The sequence below is a fragment of the Arachis hypogaea genome, chromosome 6 (genome assembly GCF_003086295.3).
Source record: "Arachis hypogaea cultivar Tifrunner chromosome 6, arahy.Tifrunner.gnm2.J5K5, whole genome shotgun sequence".
NCBI classification, from domain to species: domain Eukaryota; kingdom Viridiplantae; phylum Streptophyta; class Magnoliopsida; order Fabales; family Fabaceae; genus Arachis; species Arachis hypogaea.
The window spans coordinates 17,550,019-17,570,673 of record NC_092041.1 but is presented as its reverse complement, the minus strand read 5'-3'; the positions used below and the strand labels follow the sequence as shown (position 1 = coordinate 17,570,673).

At 34.5% G+C, this 20,655-nt stretch overlaps 1 protein-coding gene and 1 long non-coding RNA gene across 2 annotated transcripts; one reads left to right on the top strand and one right to left on the bottom strand.

Moving 5' to 3' along the window:
• Positions 1 to 371: 371 nt before the first annotated feature.
• Positions 372 to 8,043, bottom strand: LOC112696310 (poly [ADP-ribose] polymerase 1). Its single transcript, XM_025749032.3, has 20 exons — positions 7,781 to 8,043; positions 6,972 to 7,021; positions 6,690 to 6,879; positions 6,369 to 6,528; positions 5,911 to 6,253; positions 5,290 to 5,485; positions 5,061 to 5,216; positions 4,859 to 4,919; positions 4,677 to 4,737; positions 4,326 to 4,577; positions 3,631 to 3,865; positions 3,416 to 3,528; positions 3,270 to 3,346; positions 2,974 to 3,134; positions 2,405 to 2,596; positions 2,214 to 2,322; positions 1,704 to 1,786; positions 1,457 to 1,594; positions 1,144 to 1,326; positions 372 to 705 (listed from the first exon to the last, which is right to left on the bottom strand). The coding sequence occupies exons 1-20, from the start codon at positions 7,931 to 7,933 to the stop codon at positions 658 to 660; spliced, it is 2,961 nt and encodes a 986-aa protein (XP_025604817.1). The 5' UTR covers positions 7,934 to 8,043; the 3' UTR covers positions 372 to 657.
• Positions 8,044 to 9,400: 1,357 nt separating this feature from the next.
• LOC140173430 (uncharacterized) lies at positions 9,401 to 14,505 on the top strand. Its single transcript, XR_011862237.1, has 3 exons — positions 9,401 to 9,768; positions 12,916 to 13,213; positions 13,295 to 14,505. It is a non-coding gene; the product is annotated as an uncharacterized lncRNA (long non-coding RNA).
• Positions 14,506 to 20,655: the final 6,150 nt, after the last annotated feature.

Sequence of the window (20,655 nt, the reverse complement as noted above, 5' to 3'; positions counted from 1 at the left end):
TGATTTGTGCTTGTTTCATTAGTTTATTGAATTTTTTGCATTACCCCATCAGCTAAGCTAGCGGCCATACTTTTTCTTCTCTGGATTCAAGGGTTTTTGTTTTTTTCAGACCACAAAAGACAATTATATGAATCTGAACCATTGTGAAGCCCTTCCCTTCAATAAGCATACAACTCTTATCACATAAAAGGCATACTCATGCATCACATAAAAGGCGGGAATATGTTTTATTAGGAGCTCTAAACATGGGATGAAATTTTCATGGATAAACTGTGTCTAGTTTTACACAACAAACTCATCATGAAAATTTCCATTTCATTCTTATCACAACCAAACATGCCATTATACTCTAAAAGGTAAGAGCTCACCGATAAACAAGCTAAAGTTTGATATTAAAATGGTGGTTTAGTTATAGACATTACCAGATCACTTAATACCATAAGAGACCAATGCTGTAAGTGTTGAATAGTTCCCATTACAAATACTGGAAAGGAAGAAGAAAGATCTCCACAGTCAACCCAAAATGAGACCTTTACCAACAGGAATTCTGAAGACTTCTAGAAGAACTATGTTCAACTCCTACTCAAAATGCTGCCTAACACAGACAATTCCCTAAACAGCAGACCCCTTTGGTTTACTTCCACAATCTTCAATTCTTCATCTCTTGTGATGGAACCTCACCTTCAACAAGTATTGCAACTTAACCTGCACGAATCGTCCACATTCAGTCACATAAGTGATTTACAAACCATCCAACCGTTTTTCGAAAAAAGCACTAGGGTTTGTCGTGAAAAGTTTATGATATGGTCATCAAAATGCACCTAAATTAGCAGCTAAAGAATAATTATACTCTGCCACAAACTCAAATATCATATCATTGTGCTGAAAATTAGTGTACTTTCCAGTTTTTACAAGTTGGCTAACAATACTTAGTTTTCATTACTAAGTTGACAATCATTAGAGCGCTATACCTATAAGTCCCATTTAATCAGCATAAATATATCAAAATTACAAGTCAATAATGGTCACGATAGTAATTTCCTGATTTAATTGTGATACAAATGAAACAAGTATTCCAGCTTAAAACACTTACTTCATTGACATGGTAAGGCAAAAAATAGACCAACCAATCATGAAACTTACTTGAGAAGTGTTATACACAATATACTCATTGTACATGAGCTCAGAAGTCTTGACATTTGATGGCACAGGCTTGCCACAGGGAACGGTGACATCGCCCCTCCACTTAACATGTTCTGATTCATTAGGCACTTTCTTGCCAAGGCCTTTAGTAGAGTGCTTTCCTTCGGGAGGCTTATCCATGTACTGATAGATGAAGGAGCCGTTCAATATAAAATGAACATTTTTACAAATCAATTTGGCAGATATTTAGTGTTTAATGTGCATGAACTCGTTAAAAAGCCAATATGCACAACTTGAATCAAACCAGACTGACCTTAGCTTTCTTGAGCTCATAGACATTTCCAAGGGCAACTTCACTCAAAAGCATTAGACCAACAGGATTTTTCTTTTCAGTGAAACAATACTGAGCACTCTTACTGACCAAGTCAGCAAAGTAAATACCTTTGCCAAACTGCAATGCAAAATATTCAGATTTTGCCACCAGTGCATAAGTAATTACGTATGGAATGCATAAAATTATAAAAACAAGATAAGTATGAATGAGAGATAATCAATCGAACCATATAGCCAGTCACCGGAGCCTCCGGAGGTGCAATTCTAAGTCCTTGACTAAGAATACCCACAAAATTTGTCACCCTGGAACCTGAAACAGAGAAAAACTGTTATAGGTGTCCTAACTCCAACTTTATACATATTACTGTTCATAATGTAGTATGCACATTGCAAAAAATAAATAAGTCATACAAACGATTATAATTTACCCAAACTGGAGGTATTTCAACAGAGAAATTAAAAAAATTATAACCTTGGAGGTATTTCAACAGAGAAATTAAAGAAATTATAACCTAGAAGTTTAGGTTTTTAGAACTCCTGTGTAGTAATATCATAGGCCTTCCCATGGATTAATCAAGTTTAGGAGCAGACATCCAAGATTCATAGATTGAGAGATTTTCTCTTTATTTTTTCTGTTAAGAAATCTGATTTGTATTCATTTTGTTCAACTTTTCTATTTGTGTCGTATTGGATATTAGAAACAGTACAATACTGATAAAATAATAATCAAAACCTACCGTGCCATAGTAGCATTTTGTTATCAAGTTTCTCCCTATAGGGAGCATACTTATCAAGCTCTCCTTGCCTTTCAAGTGAAAAAACTTCTTCTAACTCAAGACTCCATTCCTGTATAGAAGGAATACAAATAAGTCATATAGTAAAAGAAATGAAAGAGCTCACATTTGAAACTAAATAAACAGAAACATACCGTATGTGTGGGAGCATGAGTAGTATAGAGATATTTCTCAATCAATCGATAATCTTCACTATCATGAGGTAGAGGAGACATGACACACTGGAGCTTCTTATAATTATCATCAATGGAGTCATCACTGTTAGCATCAAATCCAACTAATCTAGAAGCTATTTCAATGTCTTGAAGAGCTTCTAACATTTTCACCTGCAACAAAATTATTCAAAATATAACAAGATTCACATGTGCCAATCCACATGGAAAATAGAGTCAGAAAAGTGCTAATCAAATTCAAACACACAAAAAAATTTCTTTTTTTAACCCAAACAAAAAGGCTTTACATTTCTTGCATTAATATTTTATCCATTAAGCTTTGTATATCAAAAATCATGACTGAGTTTTAAGAAAACAAGAAAATAAAAATGACATCATTTTTTTACTATATTCAGGCGTAACTTTATCCACATCCTTATGCCACAGTTGCAAGAACAAAACTGACAAAAATCAAAGCATCAATCTGACTTCATGTTTATGTATTTATTATCAAACACAACCTGAAACATCATTCGGAAGGTAATACACACCTTTGACTTAAAATCATCGTCATCCCTAATAATATGTGGATGAATAGATGGGATCAAAGTAAAGAACCGATTGCTGGCATCAATAAGCAAGCTTTCCCGGGCTGATGGGTCAGAATTCTTAGTTTCTAGGAGATTCTGTATATCTGTTAATGCTTCAAACCCTGGGAAGAAGAACCAAAACAACATAAAATAAAACATTTATTACTTTCACACAGCATGATTGCTTCATGCTGCCAATAAAAGAAAATAGTAAACTTCTATAGCTAATTGAGATAGAGGAATGAACATGTGGATACCTTTTTGAATATTACTTTTGCTCAGTTTCCCAAGTGGCATTTCGGACATATTAATATCAAATTCCATCATGGCAGCTCTATAAAACCCAAGAATTAGTATTGAATAAGATATTTGACAATAAAATGAAGTGGTATTAGATCAAAACCTGTATGTTTCCACGTTGAAGAGCATTTTCATCAATTCTTTTAATGCAGGTGGTAGTTTGCTGTCCTCGTCATTTCTGTTTTTCTTTGAAACCTGTTTGTTAACTCCATAATCCTACAAAGTGACATTTGAAACAGCCATGAGTTGAATAATTGCCTTATAGGTGAAACTGATCAAAATCAAATAAAATTTATATAGTTAGGTTAGAATAAGTACAATATCCAATGGGAAGAACTTTCCAGGTTGCTTCTGAATAGTCTTTTGCTCCCAAGCCTCCCAAGTATTTCCAGTCTTATCATAAAATAATCGTTTGAATTCCTTGATTGCATCTGATTTCAACATTTCATCCAGTTTGGTTCCTCCAATCTTGTCATTTCCCACTCGGCCCCATTTACGAAACACATAGCATGCTGAACCCTTGTCTTCTTCAATGATTTGGAGAATATAGTAGCTTTACATAAGAAAAAGTTAGAAGATGATGATGGAAGTGTCAATAATGGATTTTTTAATCTTTTTTCACTAAAATGTGAGGGGGTGGGATGGGGGAAAAGTATTATAACAAGGATCTTTGTAATAGGCATCTAATACAAGAGAACTTGACAGAGAAAAGTGAGTAAACCTCTAGGAATTGAGCAAAAGCAGTGTAATTTCACCTAAGTTGGGTGAAAATGTGTATGATAAGGTTAGTTGTTCAAGAGACCTAGCTCTGTCGTACCTTCCAATTCTATTCCAACTTTCTTAACGCTTCCCTCAACATCAAACATAGTATAACAATATCAAGATGCATGCCTTTAGCTTCAATTTTTAACATCAATAGCAGATAACAAGCTGCTGCTAATCCTAGCTTAGGGCAAGGAAACAGACTCAAGGCTAAAAGCTGAACAAGAAAGGTAAAAATATAATGAACTCACCTGTTAACACCAGTAGATAAATCAGACTTGTTCAAAGTTGTGTTATAAATGATTTCTCTTTCCTCAAGTATGTGGCCAGAATCCTGTAGGCCAGAAGCCTCATGGACAGCACTTTGCCCCTTCACTTTAATTGTGACAATGCTAGAAGACTCCCCAATCATTTCAACTTTGTACATATCAAAGGGAAGCTTCTTCTTTTTCTCAATAGAATCAACCAAATAGTCCTCTCTTACTATTGGTATTTTCATCCTCCTATAGAAGAACTCTTAAGTCAGTTAGGTTTGAATGACTCAGAACAAAAAGCTAGGAAAAAATGGGTATTTGAGATTCGCAATCTGAATGCACCCCTACCTTGCCTTCCTCATCTCAACTTCATCATTGAGCAATCCGCTAACAACCAAGCAGGTAGTTTCTGCAAGTAAATAGGTCAAAATGATACAGATGAAGAATAGAAATGTATGCTTCTCCAAATCCTTCTTCCTTAACAAAAGAGTTATATATATTCTTCTGAAATTTTTATATCCAGCAGCTACCTTTCTTTACTTTTGCATGAAGCTCCCCACCAAAGCCTTCAATTTTGCATTTCCATTCCGCCTGCATGATCAGCTCTTATAAGATCATTTGTAAATATGCCAAAAAACTAAAACATGACAGATTCTCAAAATGATTTTGAGGGAGAGGGGAACTTCAACTTATGGACTCAAAAACACAGATGACAAAGGAAAGAAGTTATACAATAGTTTCTTTAGGAAATCCACACATGGCAACTTTCAAATCTCCCAAACTTCCACCATTTGAAGATTGATTCTGAGAAGCAACAGCTTGACCTTCCCTTGCTGACGGTGCAGGCAATATCCTAACTGGTTTCTTCCCTTTTTGAGATTTGAACCACTGAAAATGACATGCAAACACTTGAGTCAGAATTGACAGTTTTGGTTTGTGTCAATCAATTTTCCTTACACACCTTTTTAAGGTACTGGTTGTCTGTTTCCTCTGGGATTTTCCACTTCCCTTCAAGACGTTTTGATTCACAGGTAGAGTACGAACATTTACTCCACTCAGAAATGTATCCACTGCACCGGTACATTCCTCCAGAATAGTGCAGATTGCCAGAGCATGTTGGGCAGCTACCAAGTGCTCCAAACATCATTCCATCAGCACTGAAAATCACAATAATAACGAAAATAGACGTTGATTGAAAAGATCATGTAAATCATTTCCAAAATACATCACAAAGGAGTGGAAAAAGACAAAAATGTATGTAAAAAAATATCTTCCATAAAGAAAATAGTATAGCGGTAAATATGCTTGTATTATTTTTGTTTATTTAGATTAATAAACTCTAATTTTTCCATTAAAACTATAATAGAGCTCAGGACAAGTTATAATGCATTTAACAGTTTACACCCACCCAGCAAATAGATAACCATATCTAATATCTACTATCAGTTAAATCCTTGGTAACTTTGAATAAAAGGTGGATATCATATTGAATAGAGAACCTTGAGCACCACAAAGCAAAAGCAATAAGGAGGCAAAAGGTGGTTAAAAGATCAACACAAAAAGTGCAACAAAAGAAAATTACCAGCGATCACGTAAATCAAGTTCTGATCCAGTTGAATCTTGATTATTGGCTTCCAGCATTTCACGCAACTCTGGTGTTGTCACGTGCTTTTTAAGATCATCCTTTAGAGCCCAGAGTTCTTTGCTTTGTGCCTCCAATCTATTCTCTAGATCATTTACCTTATCCAAATCACTAGAATTTTTCATTGACGCCACGCTGCTAGCAGACTCGTCTCCCTTTACCTTGGCAACTTTTGACTTCTGCCCACCCGCAGCATCCTTCCCACGTTTTGTGCCACCTTTTGAATTGGTTTGTCTTATGGATTCTTTAGTCTCTTCGGACTCAACTTTTGGACCACTATCGCCTGAAAGAAAATGAGTGAGAAGCCAACTACAAAAGAAAACAGCAGAGGCAACCACTATGTCAAGAAACATCCTGTCTTGTGCATAATGATCCCTATACGGTGGTATAGACTATACCTGCCAAGGCACTGACAGCTGATTGTTCAGAAGGTGGAAGATTATTCCATCCCGACAACTTATCCACTTGAATTGATGGTGATGATTCTATGAAACACTTGGCATGATGCCAAGCCAAACCTTTAGCACCCCCTCCATCAGGCTTGATAGATATCCGAACCTCAAATAATATTGAAGTCAGTCAGCGAGGAGAAAGATTCTAGACCCAATTACACATGAAATAAGTTTTCCCTCCACAAAATCCATAAGCCCAATGACATACACACTCTAGCAGCCAGCATATGAAATACTATGACATAGAATGAAAAATTAAAAGCCAACCTCTCCTTTGGTGATCTTTTTACTACAATGTTTGCATGTAGCACGAGCATTCTGTGAAACTTCAATACCACACTCGGTATCCTTGACAGATTTTGACTTCGTTGTTGTTGATGCACAAGCTTCTACATATCTTCTGACCTTTTGCTGATCTTCCCAGCGAAGAGTCTCTAGGTCTTCAACATCATCAACTCTGGAAGAAAAGTGTTACAGGCAAATCCTTGTTGATGTCAAATCATCACACAGATCCATATTTATAATGGAAATAAGTAGAAATTTTCATACAATTTTATCTGGTTGGATTTCCTCAATATGCAATCCGCATGGTTCCACATCTGATAGAAAAAGAATACAGATCAAAACACCAAATGTTGTAACTCTCACTACCTACTACCTACTACCAAGCTAATTCAAATGCACTAAAGATTTTAAATAACAAGACTACTTTCTTTTCAGCTCTTTGAATTTATTGTTGGAGTATTGTTTAGGTGAGATATGTAAGTTATTTTATTAAAATAATAATGTGTATGTTATTTATGCTCGTATGATGTGATAATTATAAATTTCAAGATCTTGTTAGAAATAGTTTCTGAATTGATTGTAGAAACAAGAACTAACAAGATATCCCAGTATTGTCGACACTAAGGTCAAAGCTTTTACATTTCAAATAAAGATTGAAGCCTTTACATAGCCAAAAATGTTCTTAAGACATTTAGTTTACTTTCCATTTTACTGTTACGATGCACTCTTAACCAAGCAACAAAACACTTCAAGTGAAGGAATTTTTACCTTCTTTATTTCTTCTTGGAAGGTCTCTTTAAGTAAAACCCACAATTTCTAAATACTCAACCTCTTTTACCATAATAAAAAAAAAAGGAAGAGCATTTTTCTAAAGAATGCAGTAGAAGTAAAGTTAAAGAAACAAAAGGAATGAAAGTTAGGAACAGAAAAAGTAAAGCTCACTAGACCTTAGACAGTGCCCTTTGCCACTTTCTTTCTCAAAGGAAGAAAGATGATGGATTAAGAGGGAAGGGGGGTTAGGGTATGAGAAGAAATGAAAAAACTTGAAAAAGAGGGAATGGGAAGAGTAATACCGCCATGATGCCGTCGAACTTGGTGGATTGGACCATCTTGCCGAGGCGGAATTGCTCCTTGTCGATGGGAGCCTTACACGTCCTGCATGATGATCTCCCTGACTTGGCATACTCCGCTTTCCATGGCTTCTGCTCCTTCTGAGGCGTCGCCATTCTCAACTTCTCACCCTCTCTCACACACACACTCTCTCACACACACACGATCCTTCCTCTCCGTTTTTTTCACTACTCACTCATTTCATTGCCTTCCCCGAAACGCTTTCAATACTTATTAATCCGTATAATAATAATAATAATAATAATAATAATAAATAATTATTATTAGTAGTAGTAATAGACTAAGGGTTGGTTTGGAAAACTTTAAAAGTAATTTTTTTGAGTTTTTGAATTATGAAAAGTGGTAGTATTAATATTTCAAATTGTAACTTTCTAAGAAACTATTTAGAAATTTATAGAAAAGTTAAAAAAAATAACTTCTCTTTTTATCATACTAGTGTTAAACCCGTGTGATGCACGGGCTTACATTTTAATTTGACATGGTAAATCGAAAATAATATTTTATAATCATACATTTCTAAAGTTTAGTATAACACTATCATCGTTATTATATAATAAACGTACTTAATATGTTGTTTTATCTTTATTCAAAGTAAAATGCAAATGAAACATGTTAAAGTCTATAATATTCTTAGAGAAAGAGACCTGAAAAAAATTAAGAACATATATATATAACTGTAATAGTAGAATATCAATTTTATATTAAACTTTATATTATAAGGCTAATAAAAATTTATCGACAATCAATTATTTTACTAATCTTGTTAGGAAAACAATTAGCATATGATGTTGCGTTTCATGTTACACATTTTATTTCAAGTCTAAAGTATAGTTAATAAATTAGTTATATCTACGACAAATATTTATACAAAAGTATAAATCATAATATGTTACTAAAATGAAAATACTATTTTCTTATTTAAACATTATTAAAAACTTCGTTAAACATGACATTTGTTATTGATGAGTTTGGATTGCTCTCTTCATCTAGAAGTAGAATGTTAAGACTATTGCGACTCTTAACTCTTAACAAAGCAATGCAATGTGAAGTTGCCCATTAGTGAACACTGATTTTAGCAAGTAAAGCCCTGTATGCGATAATAATTCACCACATGGTGAAATACCTTGGTTTTCAATGTTTTTCTCCTCATATATAGTATCCCGTCAGCTAATAATGTCTAAGTTGCATTCCAAATACGATTTAGTTTGTTAACACAAGATATCAATAGCATCATAAACAGTTTTTTCAATTGATTACCAGACCTCATTAATAGTTGCAATAAATTTTCTATCGCAAGCAATAGTCCCATAAAATAGAAAACATCTTGGAAGCTACGATATGTAATCCCATTAACTGTCTTAATCAATGTTCTGAATACCGGTTCGAACTGGCCAATCAGACCGATCAAACCGTAAACCAAACCTAAAAATGGATCGATTAATCATTAAAACCGCAAAATTAAAAAACCAAAATTGAACTGGCGAACCGGCCGATAACCGGTCGATCAAACCGAACCGTGACCCGGCCGATTTTTAAGTAAGCAACAAAACGTTGCCATTTTTGAGTCCCCTGAAGCTTGAATCCCTAAATCACGAAAACTCCCAAGGGCCAAGGCTGAGACTAAGATCCCTAATTTCCTTCATTGCTCTCTCTGCTTCAGTGGTTCCCAACTTCCCATTGTTGATGATTCTTCTTCGAGCAAGCTTGCTTAACTGAAGTCACTGGCGTCACCGCGTCACATGGGTCGAGGGCTCGCCGTCGAGAACTGTACTGAGAAGTGAGAATGCCTCAGTGCCTCACTCTCACACGGGTCGAGCAATCGCCGTCGAGCCACCGCAGTAGCCGTGGAGAACTGAAAAGGTGCCTTCGCTGTCTCCCACCGCCTCACTCTCACTCTTCCTATTGCATACTTGCATGTTCTGTCTTGAAGGTGCCTTTGCTGTCTTAGTGTCTCCCACTCTCCCTGTTTTAATTTTCTTTGAACTGTGTAGTGTGATTAGTTGATTACTCAAACTGATTGAAGGTATTTTACTTTGAATTGAAAGTTTGAAACTGAGCAGTGATTCAAGATGATGAACACTGAAACTGTGAACTGGTTCAATTCTGTCTCCCTGTTTAATTTTTCTTCGAACTGTGTAGTGTGAAACTGTAAAGTGTGAACTGATTCAAGTTCAACATAAAACTGAACTGTGATTCTCCCTGTACTGTGATTATTGACTAATGAGTGATTAGTGAAACTGATTACTGAAACTGAACTGTGATTCAACATGATGAACTGTGAGTGTGGTTAATAATTGTTGTTTACTGATTAGTGATTAACTGAAGTTTTTGTCAAAGTTAAAAGAATGTATCTGAGCAATTGCAACATGTATTGTTACTATTACACACAGCAATTTGATGATTTGTTTGATCTTTGTTGCTAGTGTTGGTGTGTGTTGATGGCCTGAAGTTTTGGGCTGTTTGTTAGATATGAGTTTAGATTGTGATAAATTTTGATAATTGTTATGTTTTGAGAAAGTTTGGCTCAGTGATTACGTTGAGCTTAATTGCAGAAGAGGTCTTGCTACTTTGTTGAATGCTGCAGTTTAATCACCAAATTAAACTCTTTTAGTCTACTCTCTACATCTCTTTCTACCTACTTTATCTGTGTATATGCACATTTTAATTTCTTGCAAGCAACTCATTGTGAATAAACATGATTTCCATTGTTTACATGAGGGGTTTTTTGAGGTATATATACTTGCTTCTTTTATATTTCTTTCATTTATTTACTTTTTAGATTTGCTGCTTGTTTGATCTTGCATATGATGGATTATTATTGCCGTCTGTCTGCAAAACACATGCATAAATGAAATTGTGTAGATCAAATAGAATGTGATTATTAGCATATTTATTCTTTGTAAATTAATTCTTATGTATGTTGGTGGGCATCTCTCTAGTTGAACCAAGTTCAATATCAATTCATTAATTCTTTAAATACATTTATAAAAGTCTCTTATCTATACTCTTAAAAGACTAAGTAATTCTAATGGGCATAACTAGTACCCTTCCTAATATTAAATCGTAACATGTAGTGGCCACTGTTTATGAATATCAAAATCAGAAGTATGCAAAATCAGCAGGGATGCTGTTGCTAATGTTCTCAAAGCATGTGTTTTATTTGCCATTTTTATTTCAAGTGGATAAATGATTTCACTGAATTCAATTTTTGTGCTGCTGAATAAGGCAAGGGATTATGAATATGAATGAATGTAATAAAATTGTGAATATGAATAAATATGATTGATGACAAACTTGGATGTTGGCATTTTATGTTTAGTTGGTTGATTTTCTTATTTGACTTTTGAGTTTGTATTTGAATGAGATTATAACATTCTGATTTATATAGTACTTTTAATTCGGATGATATTTTAAAGTTTATATTAAATTATAATTATGTTTTAATATTTTTATTTATTATTTTATTATAAAACGGTTTTTTCGATTCAACCATGATCGAACTGGTTGAACCTATGAATAAGTGAACCAGTAACTAGAGCGGTTCGATGATCGGTTCGGTTTTCAGAACCTTAGTCCTAATAGACTCATGTTGTGCAACTTTTTTAAATAATTACAAAATTTTTATATAGTAGATATTACATGTATCCGGTGAAATATAGTTTAATCTCCCAATAAAATATTCTCTCTTGCGTGGATATCATTCCCTTTCTTCTATATTATAAACAAATTGATTTGAAAACTCAGCATACGTTAAAAACATCCTAAAAAATTAAAATTTAAACAGAAAATACTAAAATAAATAAATTTAAATTTATAGAATAAAATCTTAAAACAAATTTAAATAAATAAATTTACATTGAAATCAATATTAAAATCTCTAGATTTTATTTTACTCATCTAATATGTATAAGTGTTTATATAACTTAAAAAATAACAACAAAAATTGTATTAAACTATATACATATATGTTTAATATTTTAAAATTTAAAAATTAACAAATTCATAAAATTTTAAACACCATTTATAAATTATTTGTTATTAAAAAAATAGTTACAATTTAAAAATTAATAATTAATTAATTATTTTATTTTATAAAGATAAAACGACGTAAAGTTTTTTTTAAAATATGTTTCTTTTTTATATTTTTAATATTAATATATCAATATAATATTTTAAATAAAAGGATAGAAAAAATATTTATTTTCAGCAAAAACAATTTTTTTTTACAAATTGAAATCCTTCAAGTACAAAAAAAATTAATATTATAAATTTTTTTAACAAAATAAAATTAAAATAATAATTTAAATACAAAATACTAAAATAAATAAATTTGAAATATAGAATGAAATCTTAAAACAAATCCAAATAAATAAACTTAGAATGAAGTTAATATTAAAATTCATAAGTTTCGTTTTACTCATTTATTATGTGTAAGTGTTTATATTTAAAAAATAATAATTGATTATCCATCATCGACTTCTTAGCAAATTCATGAATTGAGACACAAGAGCCCTCTTACCTGAGGAATGTATTTTTTTAAAAAAAATTGAAAATTTTAATTTATAAACAAATAACTTAAAATTAAAAAGTAACAATTTAAACAAATAATAATAATTTATGATTTAAAAGAGTAATCTGTAAATAATTTAAAATTTAAAAAATAACCACCTAAACAAAATAACTTAAAATTTAAAAATTAACCACCTAAACAAAATAACTTAAAATTTAAAAAATAACAAGCCTCTCTCTTTCTCTTATTCTCAATTCCTTTCTTTCTTTCTTAAATTCCATTGGGTGGAATGAATGGATGAAACCCAAAGAAGTATTTTATATATATTGTATGTGTGACACACACAATAACCATAAGCCACCTATGCCTTTTTTTCACATTGGCCAAAAGGCAAGTAAATGATTCTCTTTCTCTTATCAAACTTATTAATTAATTAATTAATAATAATAATAATAATATTTTTTATTTTTTAACTATCTCATTATAATAAAAATATTTTAAAAATCTTAATGAATTTTAAACTTAAAATATCATAAACATAATCCTCTCCTGTATTTCAACTGCCAGAATGAGAGTGCTGTGGAATGGAGAGGAGCTGGAAGAATTCTCTCCCACCAGAGGAATCAGACAAGGAGACCCCATCTCTTCGTATATCTTTATTCTCTGCATAGAAAAACTTTCACAACTTATTAGTGCAGCAGTGGAGTATGATTTTTGAAAACCCATTCGTCTGAAGAAGGATGGGCCGCCTATCTCTCACCTGTGCTTTGCGGACGATATTATTCTCTTTGCAGAAGCCAGCATTGACCAGGCCAACACTATTAATAAATGTCTTGAAGCTTTCTGCAAGAGCTCTGGCCAGAATGTGAGTAAAGAGAAAACTATAGTCTTTTTCTCCAAAAATGTGGGTTACAATGTGAGAATAGAGATTAGCAATGTCCTACAGTTTGCTAGAACAGATGATCTGGAAAAGTACTTAGGAGTTCCTATTCTGCATTCTAAAGTTACAAAGCACACCTTTGAGGACATCATCACCAAACTCCATGCCAAATTAAATTCTTGGAAAGCCTCATCTCTCTCCTTGGCCGGAAGAACAACTCTGGTGAAATCCGTCCTTTCTTCTATGCCTTTATATAATATGCACTCTGCTTTATTACCTACTGCTACTTGTAATTCTATTGATCGTATTTGCAGGAACTTTATTTGGGGTGACACAGACCAAAACAAAAAGGTCCACCTCCTTAGTTGGAGGAAGATATGTGAGCCAAAACAATCTGGTGGACTGGGAATTAGACATGCAGGATGCATGAATCAAGGTTTTATGATGAAGGCAGGTTGGGGGCTCATAGTAAGGAAGGATGATCTTTGGCCCAGAATCCTCCAGTCAAAATATGGATGCGGAAATGACATTATGCCCAAAGTGGCGAAGAGGCGAAGCAATTCCAACCTTTGGAAAGGTATTTGTGCCTCTTGGGATAGCGTCGAACGCAACTGCATATGGAGAGTTGGCGATGGCTCCCAGATCCGGTTTTGGGATCACTTTTGGGTTCCCGGAGTAGGCCGCCTAAGTGAATTTGCAATCCAGGTAAGCAAAAGTATTAATTTTTCTAAAATGCTGATGGACTTTCTTGATATCTCAGGGCATTGGGATGTGGGAAAGCTACGAAGTTTGCTGCCTGAGGAGATAGTTAAGAAGATTGTAGCCATTCCCCCCCCCCCCCCCGCCGGTCCCCTTGGAAGGAGGCGGACCACCTGGCCTGGCGGCACTCCTCGGATGGTTCATTTAGTACGAAATCAGCTTATCAGGTGACCATGGAGGACCACTATGCTCCTAACAAGAACTTCCGGCTGGTGTGGAGTTGGCAGGGCCCGGAGCGAATTAGAACCTTTCTTTGGCTGGTAACCCACAATGCTATTCTTACGAACGCAGAAAGAAGGTGAAGACACTTAACTAATGGTGATTCTTGCCCAAGGTGTTGGTGCCATGAAGAATCAGCCATTCATGTGCTTCGGGAGTGCCCATTTGCTATGAGCATCTGGAATAGTCTTATCCCCCCTAACGGAAGGAGCTCCTTTTTCAATACTGAGCTCAATGATTAGTTATTTCAAAATCTTACGGCTAATAATATTTGGAATTGCCTGTTTGGTGTTGCGATATCTTCTATATGGTACTTCCGAAATAAGTTTGTCTTTAATGGAGAATCGGTTCATGTCACCACGGCCATTAACCAAATTAGAGCTCGATCCGAAGAGTTCTTCAGAATTTCTAGTAGCAATTTAAAACTGCATAACACCGAAGCTGCCGGTGAATCTCTTATACGCTGGTGTCGTCCTGAGGAGGGGTGGGTCAAAGTTAACGTCGACGGTTCCTGGTTTGGTCATACAAATAATGCAGCTTGTGGCGGTGTTTTCAGAGACTCGGATGGCAGATTCTTAAAAGGATTCTCCTGTAACCTGGGAAATTGCTCTATTATGTATGCATAATTATGGGCAGTTATCCATGGGCTGAATATTGTCACTGCTAATGACTACCAGTACCTTGTTGTTCAATCCGACTCCGCTGAAGCCATTAACTTCATCAATCGCGGATGCTGCGCCACTCACCCCTGTGCTCCGCTAGTCTAGGATATCCGTGCCTTGGCAGCTAATATAAATAAAGTTGTCTGGCTTCATTCCCTCCGAGAAGCTAATTCTGTGGCGAATATCCTAGCCAAGAAGGGACAGGAACTCCCTATGGGGTTGCACCTGTTTGATCAAGCCCCCCTTTTATTAGTTATGCGCTGCTTTGTGACTGTTTCGAGACCCTCAAGTTAAAGGGGTCTTGAGTTTTTATTTCTGCTTTGCTGTTTGTTTTGTTTCCTGTCTTTGGGTCCTTGACCCCCCTTATTTCACCAAAAAAAATTAAAAAAAAGTTTTTTAAATTTAAATTTAAAATTGTAAACATAATACTTTAATTAAAAATTATAATTAGATTTTTTTAAATAAGTACATATTAAAAATCAATAACTAACTTAATTGTATCAACAATAATTCATATGAGAAATTTATAACTTTATGACATTAAATACTAAATTAGAAATTAACAGAATATCAACGGTGTGAATAGAATTAAAAATAAAACCACAAGCAATAACCAAATAACTTCAACTTATATTTAAAAAAATTCTAAATTCCAAACATAAAAATCAAAACGAACCAAAAGAAAAATAACAACTCAAGAAAAGACAATGTTCGCACCAAAATAACCATATGCTTGGCATTATGCCATTATTCTATTAGATATACTCTAAAAGAGATTTCAAAACACGTGCATCCAAATTCTCAAGTTTCATTCTCAATCTTGATCTTTTTGCAAGTTGAGGTATCTCCTTGCACCTTCGAATCTTCCGACTCCGAGAATAGTCTCTTGGCTAGTGTAATAGCATTTTTCAACACTTCGATTTCATCATTGTTCGCAATTTCGTTGGAGAATTCAAACAACAAATTCTGTACAAAATACTATGTTAAATTAAAGACTTCCTTCTCACATTTGATTTTATCTCAATAATATTTTTTTGAATAAAATAAAGATCTAACTTTGAGAAAACAAACAAACAAAAAATTCATTTTTTGAACAAATACCTTAGCACCTTCTACTTTCTCCCCTTCAATGATTGAGGATGCCTTTGAAATTGGAAGCAAACCATCAGTGTAGTCAACATCCTAAAATTATAATTAGTTATTAATTATTATTTATAAATTAGATACTACTAATGACCAAGGAAGAGAAAAATAAAATGATTTTTAATAGAAAATACACTTATAATTGTACTCACAATTTGAATAGGGTGAGCCTTTTTGAATTTATTTATGAGGTCCACATTATGAGTCACCTTCTTAACTTTATAAGAAGGTGGAAAATGTGGATTATCAGATATTTGAACTTTAACGATGAAGAGGAAGGTCTTATAAATTAGGTTGAGTAAAAGTATAGGTGTATCCAATAGATCTCCTTTGTGCAGGGTATTACATAATATATTAATAATAAATAATATAAAAATTATCATTAAAAATATCTTCACTAATGTTTTTAGAAATAAATATTAGTTAGAACTTACTGATAGGAGTGGATCAAGTATCTCTACACAACTCTTTTTCAAAACTTGTTTTGCCTCCTCGTCAAAGACTACTATTACACCTACTCACGTCTTCATCGAGCCACACCATCTCAATTGAGTATGGCAATGAAGAATTTTCGTAACTTGGTAGTATCCATAACCGTATCACTCGTATACATATACACAAATTGTTGATTGTATGATTGATTTCTGCGATTTTGTGAATACCAGCCATTGGAATAAATAGAGAAATTTTAGATTTTGGATGTTTGTAAAGAAAGGATTTGATGTACTTTGAATTGTGGTGCTACACATATAACTTATACTTTTATAGTTGACTCATAGCAAAAAATTTTTAAATTTGATTGACTTTAATTGAAATTTGAATTAAATTTGTAGATAAAGTAAATAAATATATTAAAATTTACGTATATAGCTGCAACTTTTGAAAAAAAATCTACAAAAATTTAAAAAATAGTGCTAAAAATTATCAACAAATTTTTAAAACATAGTGTTAAAATTTAAAAAATAACAACCTAAGTAAAATAATTTAAAATTTAAAAAATAAAAACCTAAGTACACTCAATCTAAGATTTAAAAAATAATAACTTTACTAAAATAATTTAAAATTTAAAAAATAATAATCTAAATAAAATAATTTAAAACTTAAAAAATAACAACCTAAATATAATAATCCAAACAAATAATTTAAAATTTGAAAATAACAACCTAAGCAAATAATAATTTATAATTTATAAATATAAATCTAAAAATTTCTAGTGACGACACCTAAGCAAATAAACTCCTAGACTTTACGTATGAGCGCCACATCAGCATATGAGCTCCCCATTTGCATTACTATAAATATTTCTATAAAATAAGTACTTTTAGAACTAAAAATCCAAATACAAAATAACTTATTTATAAGTTACTTTTAATATAGTCATTTATTATTTAAACTTTTTTTTCAAAAGTAACTTAAACCTAAATCCTCAAAATGGTTCCTCATATTGGGCTTCTACACCAATTTCACTTCTGAATTTTCAATTGCACCATTTTGGTTCTCGAGATTGAACTCCAAACTCCATAAAATTCCACAAGCCTATTTCCGACCTGAGTAAGCAAATCGGAGTGCTGATCTGACAAGTGGCTGCCACGGTGGATGTTCCATATGGCGTTGTTTAGGGTTTTGGTGCCTAAGAAGAGTAAAATGTCACTGTTTTACATGAATGAAGAAAACAAAATGTTGGAGCCATATGGATTTTGATCACTCAAAGTCTTCTCCTTCCTTTCTCCAACACCAAAACGCTTAGACTCCCTCTTTGTCTGACAATGGTGAAGGCTTAGTGCAGTGGTTTAGGGTTTGCGAGTTCGACGATTTTGTGGGACAACTAGTGTCGCCGTGGAATTCACAGAGTTCACAGTGCTGTTGTTAAAGAAGCACCATTGTTATTGTTATTGAGGTGAGTACACAGTGGCCTTTTTTTTTCAACAATCATAGCTTGATTTTCAAGGATTTAGTTGGCTTTTTATTTGTTTGTGGTGGGGGTGTTTTCATTGTTGATAAAGGTTTAGGATTTTATACATTGTTCTGTTAGGATATGAGTTTTAAACATGCTCTGTTTTTGCCTAATAAAATAGGGAAAAGCTTTTTTTTACTAGCCATGAAATGCAATCTGTTGATTTTTGGGTTTTGACCATGGTCATTGAGTTAATGTGTATAATTTTTATTTCTGATGTAGATGAAAAATCTAATTGACATTATGTTTCATCATGGGATAGCTTTGAAAAAAATGAAGGAAGGATGGTTTATTCTCTTGATAAGAAAAGTTGTTTGGGTGATATTGATGAAGATACATTAGATGTTTTCTATATTAGAAATTACCATAAAGAGCAAGTATGACAAGATGAAGGAATATTGGTGACTTATTCCAGGTAGGAGTCTAGAGGTTGGACTTAAGAGGTTAAACAATGATGGAGAGTTAAGGGAGATGTGTTTCTTTGTGAAGAAAAATAATTGTCTAGTTGATGTGTTCATTGAGCATGAAGTGTCAACACCTGAGATTTTGGAAGGAAAAGAGGTTGTGGTATATGTTGATGATCAAGTAGGAGATGTTGGTAAGGAAGCCAGGGTCATTCCAAACACTTCTACCCATGCTTATCATAACTTGTCCCCTCCAGTTGCTGATCCTAAGCCCTATACTGATGCGAAACCAATTGTGGAGCCCAACCTTAAGTCCAAGAGCATATATTCTATTCCTAAGAATCAAGAACCCACCAAAGCCAAACCTAAGTCTAAGCTTGAGACAATCCCAAAACTCACACATAAATCAACACAATCCAAAACCAATCTGTCCAGAAAAATTTATCTGAGGTCTACTACCGTGAGACACTACAGAAGATCTGTTGCAAAAGGTAAGTCAGTAAAAGTTCCTGAAATTGTTCTATCTTCTAATAAAGATTCCTCTGATAGCTATGAGAGTGCTAAAGATGAAGGTTATAAGCTAGTAGGGGATGACAGCTCTTCTAATTCGATTGATTTGGTTAATGTTTCTTCTTCAAGAAGGAAGGATGTGAAATTGAAGAATGGTCCTATAGGTGCATCTGGTAAGGGTAAGGAGAAGATAATAGTTGATGATGATGCATTTGTAGAGGGTGTTTCAGATCAAGAAGTTGATCTTGGGTTTGTGGAGGATGTAAGGGTTGAAGACTATGATGCTTATGATCTGAGAGCTGATTCTAATGGTGCAAATTCATGGCATTCGTTGGAGATGAAAATCCCACCAAACTCTGAAGATGAGCTGGATGAAGACGATAATTCTAATGAAGTTTTTTCAGTGTTTAGGGAGGATGCAAGATTTGGTGAATTGCACTTAGAAGTCGGAATGAAAATTAATACCAAATGGGACTTCAAAGAGGCTGTGAGGGAGTACACCATCCAAGAGGGAAGGCGTACCAAGTTTAAAAAAAATGATAGAAAAAGGATAAGGACAATATGTAAAGTCAAAGATGCAAATGGATGATTTATGCCTTAAGGGAGTATGAGGACAACTGCTGGCAAGTGAAGACTTTCATGGATGATCATACTTGTCCTAAAGAGGATAAGAATAGGGCTGCAAACCGAAACTGGGTTGCAAGTAAGCTAGTAAAGAAAGTGAGAAAGTATCCTAACTCTGATTTGCTAACTTGGGCCGAAAATAGAACTTTGCTAAGTAACTAAGACTAAGAGGGATCCAGTCAATTTCTGTCAACTCCTATTGAATTGGACCCCAGAGCCTATTTCATCAGAAAAACAATATTCTCAATTAACCATAGTAATTCAAATTAATCCCAATTACTTATAGTAAACCTAATTAACCTTAACTTTCACCGTTGCACTTGAGGTTCATCCCACAAACCCCAACGGCAATGCCTCCCACCTTTTTTCTTCAGTCGCATTTTATTCCCCGGCGTTGACACCAGTCGCGCCACCCACTTCCATCCGCGAGCAACCATAGGTCTTGGAAGGACACCCCATTGCGCCACTACTGCTACAACTCACCGTCGCCAGCGTTAACCCTAGTCAGCGCTGCCCCGCCGTTCCATCTACGAGCAACCGCAAGACTTGGAAGGTCATTCCATTGTGCCACTACCATTGTAGATCTCCGTCATATAGCTCCATTGAATTCGCATCCCCTTCTTTGCTGGACAACACGATGGTGCCTCCCGTGCTCTGCCTCCACGCATTGGATGTGCCTGTTGGATGTGTCTTTTAATAGAGGTGTCTTTTAATGGGTGTGTCCTTTATTTACTATTTTGACTGTCTTTATGGATGTGTCTCTTAATGGTGGTGTCTTTTAAAATGGATGTGTCTCTAATTGTATGCGGAATTTTTGTTCGCAGTTTGGGATGTGGCCTCCATTAAAGACGGGACTTAGTACGGGAAGGTGAGTGCGGTCTTGATAAACCGGGTTGAGAGTAGCCTCACGTCGCATACTACTGACGGCGTCGGAGATGGTACGGATGGCGTCAGTGGCTACTTCCGATTGCGTCACGATGGGTGTTTGGGGCAGGTTCAGGTGGCATATACGGTCGGATATGCAGGGCGATCGAAATTTTGTCATGGTTCTCGTCCGACGGAGAAGGGTGCTCGGGTTCGGGTGCGGGAAAGATGGGTGCTCGGGTTCACGTTGAGGAGGGAGGGCTCACTGGTTTTACTGAATTTATAGAT